This window comes from Schistocerca nitens, chromosome 3 (genome assembly GCF_023898315.1).
Source record: "Schistocerca nitens isolate TAMUIC-IGC-003100 chromosome 3, iqSchNite1.1, whole genome shotgun sequence".
NCBI lineage: Eukaryota > Metazoa > Arthropoda > Insecta > Orthoptera > Acrididae > Schistocerca > Schistocerca nitens.
This window is the reverse complement of record NC_064616.1, coordinates 644,432,834-644,446,003: the sequence shown is the minus strand read 5'-3', so window position 1 is coordinate 644,446,003 and position 13,170 is coordinate 644,432,834. Positions and strand designations below refer to the sequence as shown.

The following is a 13,170-nucleotide window of genomic DNA, read 5'->3' as shown; positions in this document are numbered from 1 at the left end:
CAGTCTACCCGATTCCACTGAGACAGTTTTGGAGTCATTCAAAGAAAGCCTAAGGTCATTAGCATGTACACACCCAGATCATGCAACATTAGTTGGAGGTGACTGTAACCTACCGAGTATAGACTGGCACGTCTATGGATTCATTGCAGTGAGTAGGGACAGATAGCGGTTCAAACACATCTATCCAGTGTGGCAATAGGAGATAATGAAAGCAAAGCCAAAGTTTTCAATCTTTCATTTAAGAAATCACTCACAAAGGAGAATCTTATGAATGTAATTTAGTTTGACCATTGCATAGGCTCTAATATGGAACATGTAGTAATAAGCATCTCTGGGCATAGAGGAGCAAGTGAAAGAATTGAGAGCCAACTAAGTCACCAGGTACGCGTGGAAGTCCAATTCAGTTTCATAGTGAGTACTCTACAGCACTGACACCTTACTTAGTTTCCTTCCTTAGTTTGTATTTATCACAAATCTATCTCCCAGTGCAAAGTCCCAAGTGACTGAAAAGACGTGAAGATGACTTCCTTATGTAGGAAAGGTAAAAGAATGGACAGCACGATTACAGACCAATATCTTTAACACTGGTTTGCTGCAGGATTCTTGGACATATTCCAAGTCCAAATATAATAAATTTTCTAGAGATGGAAAACATTCTGTCCATAAATCAGCATAGTTTTAGAAAACATCAGTGGTACTTAACTAAGCTAGCCCTTTTCTGACACACAATCCTGCACACTATGAATGAAGGGCAGCAGGCAGATTCCATACTCCTAGATTTCTGAAAAGCATTTGATACAATTCCCACTGTATACTGTTACAGAAAGAATGAGCATACATAGTAGGTTCTAAGATATACGAGTGGCTCACAGACTTCTTAAGTAATAGAACCCAGTATGCTGTCTTCGATGGCAAGTGTAGTTCAGAGGCAAGATTACCGGCAGGAGTGACACTGTTATTCTCTGTATAAGAAATAATATGATGGACATGGTGAGCAGCAATCTGTGGCTGTTTGCTGATGCTGTGGTGTACAGGAAATGCCATCGCTGAGTGACTTTAGAAGGGCGCAAGATGACAGACAAAATTCCTAGTTGGTTTGATGAATGGCAGCTTACTTTGAATGTAGAAAAATTTAAATTAATGCACATGACTAGGAAAACAATCTTGTCATATTCAAATACAGTGTTTGCAGTGTGCAGCTAGACACAGCCACAGTGTTTAAATATCTAGGTGTAACATTGCAAAGCAATATGAAATGAATGAGGATGTAAGAATTGTAGTAGGAAAGGTGAATAGTTAACTTCCATTTACTTGGAGAATTTCAGCCAAGTGTGGTTCATATGCGAAGGTGACTGCATATAGAATGCCGCTGAGACCCACTCTTGAGTACTGCTCGAGTGTTTAGGATCCCCACCAGGTCAGATTAAAGGAAGACATCAAAACAATCCGGGGGTGGGTTACAAGATTTATTACTGGTAGGTTTGACTAACATGCAAGTATTACAGAGATCCTTCCAGAACTCTAACTCCTGGAGGGAAGGGGAAATTCTTTTCGAGTGGCACTACTGAGAAAATTTAGAGAACCAGCACCTGAAGCTGACTGCATAACGATTCTGCTGTCATGAACATACATTTCACATAAAGAACATGAAGACAAGATACGAGAAATTACGGCTTGTACAGAGACATAGACAGCTACCTCTCCCTCTGTCTATTTGCTAGTGGAAAAGGAAAGGAAATGACTAGTAATGGTACAAAGTACCATTGCGGAGTCCACATCAATATGCTTCACTGCCATTATCAATGCAATGAGGTGTGCTACAAGCAACAAGATAGGTGTGGCTAATGCAGTTTCTCAGTAGTGAACATAGAGGGCTGCTAGAAGGCCCTTTTCTAATGCTTTAGCTGAAACGAATGAGGGGAAACAGATTAAAGTGTGGTAAGCATTCTAATCAAACAGTTGGCAACATATCAGTTTGCACAATTCCCAATACACAGGGAAAGCTCAGGAATAAGAATTTTTCGAAAGTACAATAATACGAGAGGGTGGAGAAACTTTGACAAGTGGGATGTTGAACCAGTTATGGCAGAGGATGCTTTACTGCTTCCACTCATTAAATAGTGCAACGAGTCAATTTCATTGATGACTAATTCACTTTAAATATGGTAATGGAAGCTCCTCATGGAAAGTAATTTTAAGACATATACATGTACATATGAACTACATCAAATGAAAAGGTTGTGAAATTCAGGAAAGTGCTGATACAGGACACTGTTGTTCAGTAACAGTAATAGCCTAATGTATTAATTTGTAAAGTCCCTACAGAAATGTAAGACACTGAATGAAAACTTCATGTCATGAGAAAGAAAAATGGCATCCTCACTATATATGCACTAAACTGGTGCAAGTATGTGAGAAAGTTTGCCGTTTTACTAGAATCCAGTGCTAAAAAATGGTTCAAATGGCTCTGAGCACTATGGGACTTAACAGCTGAGGTCATCAGTCCCCTAGAACTTAAAACTACTTAAACCTAACCAACCTAAGGACATCACACACGTCCATGCCATGCCCGAGGCAGGATTCGAACCTGCGATCGTAGCGGTCACACGGTTTCAGACTGAAGCACCTAGAACCACTTGGCCACCACGGCCGGCAGAATCCAGTGCTAATATGTTACATTAGTTACATGTATTTATGTATTTAACATGCACAAATTTCTTTGCAGTTAAATGGTACAAACAGAACTAACATTCACGCACTTTTACTCATTCTCCATGTTAACTTCAGAAGAAAGAAGGCTACCATAAATGTCTAAAATAAGTACCTTTCGTAGACTATTGACAGAAAAATGTGTGAATGCAGACTTTCCATGATCAACAAGACCACTAAGTATTATATTAAATTTATAGTATTTCCGGTCTCTCCCCCCCCCCCCCCCCCCAGTCAGTACACTTCTTTTCTGAGACAACAAAACACACTAAAGCTTAGATAAAAGGAATACAGTAATTCAATTAATTAATTTGTTTCAGTTGTGCAATTTATTTCTGTCTTTTCTTTATAATTGTTGTGAACTTTTTGTATGCGATATTATTAGAAATGGTGAAATAGCTCAGTTTTGATGAGGAGATGACAATCAGTTGAGGTCTTGTAAACATAATCATTCTACCACTTAACTGGAATGAATTTGTGAAATAAACATCTGAACAATGATAACCAGACAAATGCAAAACGCTAGCCCTTGTTTCGAGTCTGGGCTCATGCTACATTATGTTACCAGTTTTAACATATTTCTCAGGTTCTGTGTTGGGAAGTTACATTAGATGGTTCACAACCTGTATTTCCATAACTGCAGTGATAGATAACTATGCACCTACTTTGGGGAATCAACAGATTAAGAAATATTTAAATTAAGCCCATATGAATAGTTAATAACAAATTCACAGAAAAGTGGAAAGTATTAGAAGTTGACGAAGAGAAATCCCAACAAGTAACAAAAGGAAATCCACCAGCTTGTTTCCACAATTTATGTCTCTTACAAGGATCACCACACAGGATCACCATTGTACAAGACTTCAGAAGGATATCTATAACTAAGATTCATGGAGGGCTCCAAAATCTACAGTTAGAATATTGGAGTCCATGACCAGAAACTTCATCAGAGACAAAAGAGATTGGAAATTTAGGAATAAATCCTTTCAATATGTAACATAAACCTGTTGGAATTCTTTCTCTGGATTGTTTAAAGTGACTGAATTCAGATATGCTAATGCAAGTTTAGGGTTAACATGGTCAATGATGAAGTCACTAAATACTGAGTGTGAATTGGAGAAGGAAATCAGCAATGTCTTTTTGAAAACAAACTATTCCATCATGTGCCTTACACAATTTAGTGAAACCACACAAAAATCTGACTTGTTTGACATAGTGGTATTTGAACCAGCACTAGCCTAAATACAAGGCCAATATCTTACCAGAGCAGTAAGTTGCACAGTAGTTGGACGAAGACTTGGTTAGCAATGTACACTTGGCTAGTGATTATGTTTACATGATGCCGTACTCCTCTGAGCGAGAATGACAATGGTATGGGCAATGTTGCACCTGCTGATACTGCCAATCTGCTCTGACCCACAACACGAAACAGCTGAAAATCACACACTGAAATTCAATATGTATTTAAAAAAAAAAAAAAAAAAAAAAAAGAAAACGCCCTATCAAGGATTATAGTTACTTTCACTACATCACATCTGTGGCTTTAGCAATTCACAACCAAAATGTCAGCTTCCAATGAAACCTACACCTCTGGTTATACAACAGATTATTCTCTTAAACACAATCTACATTCCAAAGTATAATGCTGAAATAAAGTACATACACTTTCAGCATTCTTCTCTACATCCATTTACACACCGTGTATGATTTCACACCAATAACATCGTTAGTGCATTAGTGTGTTGCAGTGCAAAGATGGATGGTTCAGTCCCCCAATAGGGTTGCCACACAATATTTGAGCTAGGCACTTTGAATTCTTCCTGTAATTTTGGTTGTTTTCTTTTAGTATTAGCTTAAATGATAATTCCCACTCCTTCAGACTCATTTTGCCTCAGAGTAGTAATTTACTCATATTCTGGGTGAATATATATGTTTTGTTTAATTTATATCAAGGGAAATTCTCAACCTCTTCAAATTAGTATTGTAGTTTGTAGATACTGAGTGATTACCACACTGGCCAGCAGCAAAGATGATGAGATGTCCAAGTGTACAAATTATGTAGCAGAAGACACTGATCCCTATATATCAACATAATATTTATTATGTTCTTATTTGTTTTGTAAGCACAAATGTGGAAAACCGATGCTTAAAAACTGCATACGCACCTGTTCCTAAAACACAACACCGACCTATCAGAATCCAAATATACGCTGCTTTGAGAACAACGAAAATACCATTCCGCAGACGCTTCAACTTTAAAAAGCTAAATGGACAGAATATGCTGTGGAACTGGATGCAGAAATAAAAAATCTACACCCAATTCCAGAAAATTATAAAACTTTCGTAGAGACCCTCCAAAAGATTTCTCGAAGACACATATCCCGAGGCTGCAGAGAGCATTTCATGCCAGGTCTCTCTGATGAATCAAAGAACATCCTGAGGGAGTACGAAATGCTTTACAAACAGGACCCCTTTAGTGAAGAAGTAGTCCAATGTGGAGAAACACTAATGGAAAAGATTAGTGAATCAAGACAAAGGAAATGGGTCGAAACTCTGGAAAGAATGGATATGACCCACAGTAGCAAAGTCACTTGGAACTAAATAAAAAAACTTAATTGTGACTTTGGGACAGCTAAACAATGCTCTTCAGTAACACCCAATCAAATTGCCCATCAGCTTCTACTAAATGGAAAACCCAACAAGAAATGTCAGAAAATAAAAATCAGCAGAATTCAGAGTCAAGAGTCATGGAATGAACTCAATGAAAAACGGGAAAGCAGTGGGAGTCGACGATATATGCATGGAACAGATCAAACAGCTCGGACCAAGTGCCAAGCAATGGATCCTGCAGTTCTTTAATCACTGCTTAAAAATGTGTAAGAGCCCAAAGATGTGGAGGAAATCAAAGGTAGTGGCACTACTAAAACCTGAGAAAGACGCAGGTCAACCGAAGGACTACCGCCCAATAGCACTCCTGCGCCATCTGTACAAACTGTATGAACGAATAATCCTAAACCGCATAGATATCACAGACCAAAAGCTCATTCCCCAACAGGTTGGATTCAGACCCAGGAAATCATGCACCAGTCAAATCCTAGCACTCACAGAACACACAGAGGAAGGGTTTGAAAACAAACAAACAACAGGTGTAGCATTGGTGGACTTAAGTTCTGCATACGACACCGTCAACCACAGAAAGCTCATGGAAAAACTGTACTGGACATTTAAGGATCATCAGTTCACAAAAATCATTGAATCTCTGCTGCAAAACAGACAGTTCTATGTAATGCTGGACGGGAAAAATATGCCGATGGCGTCGACAAAAGAACGTTCTCGCCCAGGGCAGTGTGCTAGCCCCCCTACTATTTAACCTATACACCAATGATCAACCAACACCGGAACGTACTACCTACTTCTTGTATGCCGATGATCTGGCCATTACGGCGCAAGGAAATAGCTTCAAGGATGTAGAAGGGAAATTAGAAAGCTCGCTACACGTAATGTCTGAATACTATAAAGAGAACTCCCTCAAACCAAATCCATCTAAGACACAGGTTAGCGCTTTCCACCTCCGCACAAAACAGGCAAACAGGAAGCTGAAAGTCACCTGAAATGGCAACAAACTGGACCATACAGACAAACCAACATATCTTGCTGTTGTGCTGGATAGATCACTGACATACAGATATCACTGTGGAAAAACCTGCCAAAAAGTTGCTGCCAGGAACAATATTTTAAGAAAACTGACGAATAGTAAATGGGGAGCTAGTCCGACTATATTACGAACAACTGCTCAAGCACTTTGCTTCTCCATGGCAGAACATGCATGCCCTGTATGGTCCCAATCCACACATGCCAAACAAGTCACTACAATCCTTAATGAAACATGCAGGCTAACAACAGGATGCATGAAACCCACTCCACTTGGGAAAATATACAAAGCAGCTGGATTCTCATCTCCTGAATCCCGAAGAACCGCGCACGAACATACAGAAAAATTTAAACAGATTTTCGACGAGCGCCACCCGCTGCATGGTTCTTCATGTGGACGTAGCAGACTTAAATCCCGCAAGAGATTTCTGACTAGTGAATTGAACGAGCCTCCGAAGGACTACCCTGCCTCACGAGAAATACCCAGCTGCAGTACATCAAGCTGGAAGATTTGGAGAACACTGTACCGCATCAGTACAGGTGTAGCACCAGTTAAAGCAAACCTAGTCAAATGGCGGCTTCAAGGACGAAGGAGACAACAAATGCGACTGTGGTGAAGTTCAGGATATGGAACACCTTCTGCAGTGTACCATCTGCCCCACAAGGTGTACTCTTGACGAACTATGGCTTGAGAAGAGAGAAACATTGGACTTGGCCCGACATTGGGCTGAAAGGCTTTGAAACAAATCTCCGGACACGAAAAAGTAAAGTATGTTCTTTACCAAACCATCTTCAGGATTGATTTAGATGAGATGATTTGCTAAAAAACTGAAACCAGTAAGGGCCAGAAAATTTTATTGTGATCGTGGTGGTTAATAAACACTTAAAATATTGTGTTACCAAAGTCTCTAGTAATCAATGTCATTTTGCATGAAAAATCTCTAATATTTGGTGCTTTGTAGTTTTCACGGGTAAAACTTCTAATGATGTGAAACAAAAACTTAAATGAAAAGCCAAAAACTCAAATGCATTACTGTAAGCAATACATGTATTTGTACATTGAAATTTCAATAACATTCATTCAATTTCCCATGATATTTCAAAGACTTATTAGGTTTCCTGGGAAAAAAAATTTCACCAAGTTTTATTAATAATTTCTCCACGAGTCAAAAAGAAAAGATAGCTTTCCCCAGAATTTCCATCCAACATAAAAATAAAAATCACAAGAAGCTCTAGCTAAATGAGTCATGTCACAAGAAAAATATTTGTTTTGAAAGAACTGTTTACAAGAAATAACCTAATACTATTAATATGGTAAGGAAAAAGGCAAATAAATGCTATAATAAGCACATCCTGACATTTTCTCAGAACCACAGACATTTTGTAATTTTGTGAACTGTGAAAATCATTAAATGAATAACCACTCCAGTTGCCACAATTATTTATCACAACAGCAAATTTTGTAATGCACAATTTTAGATTTTCCCATTGTGCAATGATTTTCAACTGTTCTTGGGTATTCTTCCCAGTGGTATGACCCAAATTGTGATATATTTCAGCAAGGTGATTTGTTACCATCCTCAAGCAGTCCTGCTTACAACCAGACATGCTTAAGAACAGCACCAGGTCAACAACTTGCCAAAATATTGCACCAGCTGGAGGACACCGCCTGGACAAATACCCAGTGAGAATTGAAAAATATTGTTGTTATAAATATCTTTGTTAACACAAAGTATTCATGTTCAAATTATCTGCACAATATACACCAAAGCTAATTTGGTTACAGAATCCAATAAAAAACAAATTGGATAACCATCTCAAGCATTTCACAGAGGATGAGAATGGACAAAAAATTCATTTCATTGCACCACTACAATATATTTTAAAATTTATATTTTCTGTTTAACTGCTGCCAGTCACCACCAAAAACATTTTTGCTAGTAAAAACTAAGTAATGGCTTCAAATAAAAAGGAAGGGCAATTCTAGGTTGTTCATTATGTAGTTTCCTATACGGCATAGTGAGCTGAAGGGCAATGATCCTTATGAAGTGACGGAAATACGGAATCGTCTGATCTCGCCCGTCTGCTTTGACCCATGACGTCACAAATATGGTGGAAACAAAAACAAACACACACACTTTCCACAAGAAGCCTAATGACACTAACGGGACAAGCGCGGGAAATGGGGTGTTTTGGGTGGGGGGCAAACTAAATATAAACAAATTTAGACGCCTTGCGTAGCTACAACATGTAAGTGAAGACAGCCATGCATGAATACCCACCCACCTCCCCAGGGGTCGTAAACCCTGCAACCCATAGAAGATAAAGATGCTTCAGTAGCTGATTAGTGTTTTTTGTCTTTAAAAAAGAAATCTCACAGGATAGAACGAACAGATCAGAAAGATAAATATAATAAATTAAAACAGAAATTGGAGGAAACAGATAATTAAAATAAGTAATAAGTGTTTTTAAATTTAAAAAAAAATCTCACGAGGTAGAACAAACAGATCAGAAAAGTAAATAAAATAAGATAAAACAGAACTGGAGACAGCCACACTCAAACCAAACTCCGCGCCGTCATGACGTCACACACAACAGCACCCTTACGTCACGGGTCAAAGCCGACGCGTGGGATCGGACGCTTCTGTCGACCCTGAAGTGACACACAGTACTCAAGTGACAAATATTATTCTCGTATTATTGGTGGAATACTCCAGTTACTGTCATTCAAAGCAATCAGGGTTTATATTCTATCAGAATATATTGCAACTATTTCCAAGAGTTGACTATAAATCCATGCCTGGTAAACACTATGACAAGTATTATACATGGGACATACACTACTGGTTAAAACATGAATTCTTACTTGGGAGCAGCAGTATTAAAGTTATCTTTGAGCCATTTATATTTAAATTTTCAATTGTTTCCCTACATCACAGTGGTGAATGCTAGTATGGTTCATTCATGAACGTTATTGTCAATTTTTTTTTTTCGGTCATATGCAACTGAGCTATATTGTGCTTAATTTCTAACAACAATGTTAAACACAACTCTACATACATTATATACACCGAGGATCTCTTACTTCACTGTCAATTATAATAAATACTAAAGTAGCATAAACTTCATGAATGTCATAATAAAAAATTTGTAACACGAGTAGCAACTGCACAGTACATCACTTATTGTAAAGTGAATGCCAAACAATTTCCACTCACAATCTTGTATTGGTGGCAATATGACAGCACACTTTACAACTCAGAAAGGAAATTTTTGGAGTAGGATTAATTAACCGGTGTAATTCTTTTCCAGCAAAAATGGCATATCTTCCACATACCGAATCACTCCACAGTTCATGTGAAAGTCAGACTACATCTCAGACATGCAAGTTGTGTGCTCATACCACAATTTTTTTTCCCCCTCTCTCTGGCCCAGTAAATACTGTTGTGGTGACTTATCTATCAGATGCCTTCAAACTTACTTCATTGTGACACTTCTCTGGCAATATCAAACTTGTCATTTAAACTTTGAATTGTTTCACATTGCTGCCAATGTCAAATTCTATGCTTCAGCACATCTGCAAGTCCGGTTACGCCACCTAATTTTTATGACTAAAATTGTAGAGCATTTATTCTTAACTGCTACATAAACAATGAAACAGCAGAGTGAACACATTCCTGCACATGCCTCAAGCTGTCTTTAGTTCTCATGCAAACAAAACCATTTGATAAACATATCTACAATTAACTGCATTAACATTCAAAGAACAGTGGGAAAGAACCCGGAGGGAGGGTGGGTGGGTGGGTGGGTGGGTGGGTGGGTGGGTGGGTTTAACATATCAACAACAAGGTCATTAGAACAAGCACACACTCAGATTGTTTCCTTAGGATGGGAAAGGAAATTGGCCATACCCTATCAAAGGAATCATCCCGGCACTTGCTTGGGGCAATTTAGGAAAATTGTGGAAATCCTAAATCTGGATGGCTGGACACGTATTTGAATCCATATGAGCAATAGTGTGTGTTCATTGGCAGTAAACCCACATTATTATCCAATCACCTATTTCGCTATAAATATAACAATCCAGTTACCAAAAAGTTTCCAATTCAATAATTTCATTTTTACAGACTACTTTTTCTAAGCATGATCCAATTCACAATCCCCTTTTAAACATCTTCCATGGGAAACTTATGTGCACTAAAGTAGTGCACAGTACTTTGATGGTATGTCTACTTTCAAGTCCCTTTCTCTGCATTACTAAGAATTCTTTGACTCACTCAGATCATACAGTGTAATCGTACAGAGGTATACTCTATTTTTAACACATTTCCTCCTAATGCAAAGATTTTATTTCATTGATTTATATCAATGTAATCTAGTGTTCATAATAAGCAGTTTCAGTATCAATGTGTGTATATCGTGTATCCATTTTAAAGTGATCATCATATACCAGTAAATTATACTTTATAGGAAGTAAAGCCACGTGTATTATGGAAGGTAACAGAAGGCATGCATTTTGCACTGTAATTAATGTAACCAATAAAATTTATAAAACAGTATTTGTAGTTATTTTTTGTGCAACTATTGTTGAAAGTATAACAAAATGTGCATATTTTATAATTTTTTTCACAGGCAATACTAATGGATGTTGAAAATTATAGAACTGCTATTTTAAGCTTATTTCTCTCTAAAGTTTCATTAGTTATGTGTTATATTCAAATAATCCATTTGTAAATTTCTTGCACAAGCTGATAGTTTCCCAAAATACAGTCTAGTTAGTAACAGCTGCACTTTTTTTTTTTTCAGACAATCTCAAACTTTTCCTTCTTTTGATGCAATGATTAAAAGCCACTACACAGCAGATATCTGGTTGTACCAGTCTTTTTCCACCAGATTTTCAAAGCTGAATGACTTTTCTTCATATTTTTGACTACAAATTACTGGGTCATACACAGTTGGCATTTGCTTGTCATTTCAGAAGGGATCTTGGGAATGGTCTTTAGGATTTCCAAATCTATTCAGTTGAATGGTTGACCACTTACACAATACCCGTGGTGCAAGTACCTATACATTCATCTTATTTGGTTAAAATTCGATGCATGTACGATACCTGGACACTGAAATTGCTAGTTGTTACAATTGAGCAGTGATCCGATAAACGAGTAAAAGTACAGAAAACAATGAAGTATACACTTACATTATTTACAGCTATTTTGATAAGGATGAATCTGGAAAGGACACACTGGTCAGTAGCCCACATATGCCTGAATGTCAAATATCTGAACAAGCAAGCATTGTCGCAGCCATTCAAGATATGTTATGTATAATACTCAAACCAGAATTAGTATTTGTTTTTATAAAAAAATGAACAAATAGGGGTCTCTCCAAATGAAATACTACCTGCCTACCACATAGTTCCACCGCCAATAAAATTAATGACAGCATGATCCAAAACCTGAGTCGAGTTTTGTGATACACATCACTTTTAATTATATTAATTCTTACGCTTTTTGAAATAAAATATTAAGCAGCATATGACCTAAAACCGCAGGGCTATGTAAACACACTCTTTGACGTCCACTTTGCGCTGACTACAGCGTTAAGACAAAACTCCCAGTTTAAGAACACCATTTAAGCGTTTCTACATCGTATCTTTCAGAATAAGAATTGGGGAGCCATAATTTCCACAACCCACACTACGAAAAATTCTGCATAACAGCTGATCACTATAGAGTAGCTAGTAAAATATCGTTTTCAACAGTTCATATTCTCTATTACACTAAAAGGAAACAAGTACTTTATTATGAAACGAAAGTTATACAATGTTTACGTCAAGCTACCGGTAATTAGTTCCGAGGTTATTTTTCAGCTACAATGTACGATCACAAATACAGTCTAGAATTACAAAAACAAATTATGTTCTTTAGCTTCATACAATTATTCTCATATATCACAAAATTTAACTTGCTATAGCGTCTTTGTTAAAGCCAACAACAAACATCTATCACAGTACTAACGGCTTTGTAGAACTGCAGTAAAAGTTATTTGCTTACAACTCAGCAATAATTACATAAAGATTGGTGTTATTACGTTCAGTACGTTAGTTCTGCATTTGCTGGGGCTACAGCAAGGGCAAGGTTGCCATTTTACATGTATGTAATGGAAAATGGGCGTAACATCAATCAAAATATTTTTGTCAGCGCCAATAATCTCCCCCTTATCAACGTCTCACAAACCGTGCACAAACTGCGAGTGAGATATATGCAAGAAATACATCTTATGCAAAAGAAAACCAACTCGCACGTTAGTGAAAGTATCAGGGATTTATAAATAACTCACTTCTAATGCCTACCTTTTTGGGTTTAAACGCATGTACGGCACTGATCTTTCCAAGTCTGTGCGCCACGTAAAGCACTAATCCGCCTCCTACTGCACATGCTATCGTTCCCGCAAGTATATTAAATTTTCCCGGCCGGTTGATAGTACTATACGATTTAGTAACACCTGAAAATTTTATAGATATTTGTTGAAATCGTCTACTCAATCGTCCGAGAGTAGCCATGTTGATACGGCTTAGATGTCAGCATGCGAACAGCTGAGAATCTAAGGGGATCACGTCTGCCAACTGCGCACGCACAATATCAACTGCAGCACTCGGTTTACGGGAAGAAAACTGTTAGTACATCTGTTGGCGATGCAACGCGCGTATGGACAACTCTATTTAATTCGTGGTGTGCCCACGAACTGTCCGAAATGACACCGTTATACGTATTATCAGATCTGCTGGTAATGCGACGCGCTTGTGGACAA

General features: G+C 37.8%; 1 protein-coding gene across 3 annotated transcripts in view; it reads right to left on the bottom strand.

The window, feature by feature from the left end:
* Positions 1 to 12,962, bottom strand: part of LOC126248597 (calcium uptake protein 3, mitochondrial) — a 695,970-nt gene extending 683,008 nt beyond the window's left edge. For all 3 annotated transcript variants that reach the window (XM_049949722.1, XM_049949723.1, XM_049949724.1), the window contains exon 1: positions 12,713 to 12,962. In XM_049949722.1, coding sequence (XP_049805679.1) covers positions 12,713 to 12,922 — 210 coding nt within the window. In that variant the 5' untranslated portion in view covers positions 12,923 to 12,962. The remainder of the gene's footprint in view (positions 1 to 12,712) is intronic.
* Between the last annotated feature and the right edge of the window lie 208 nt (positions 12,963 to 13,170).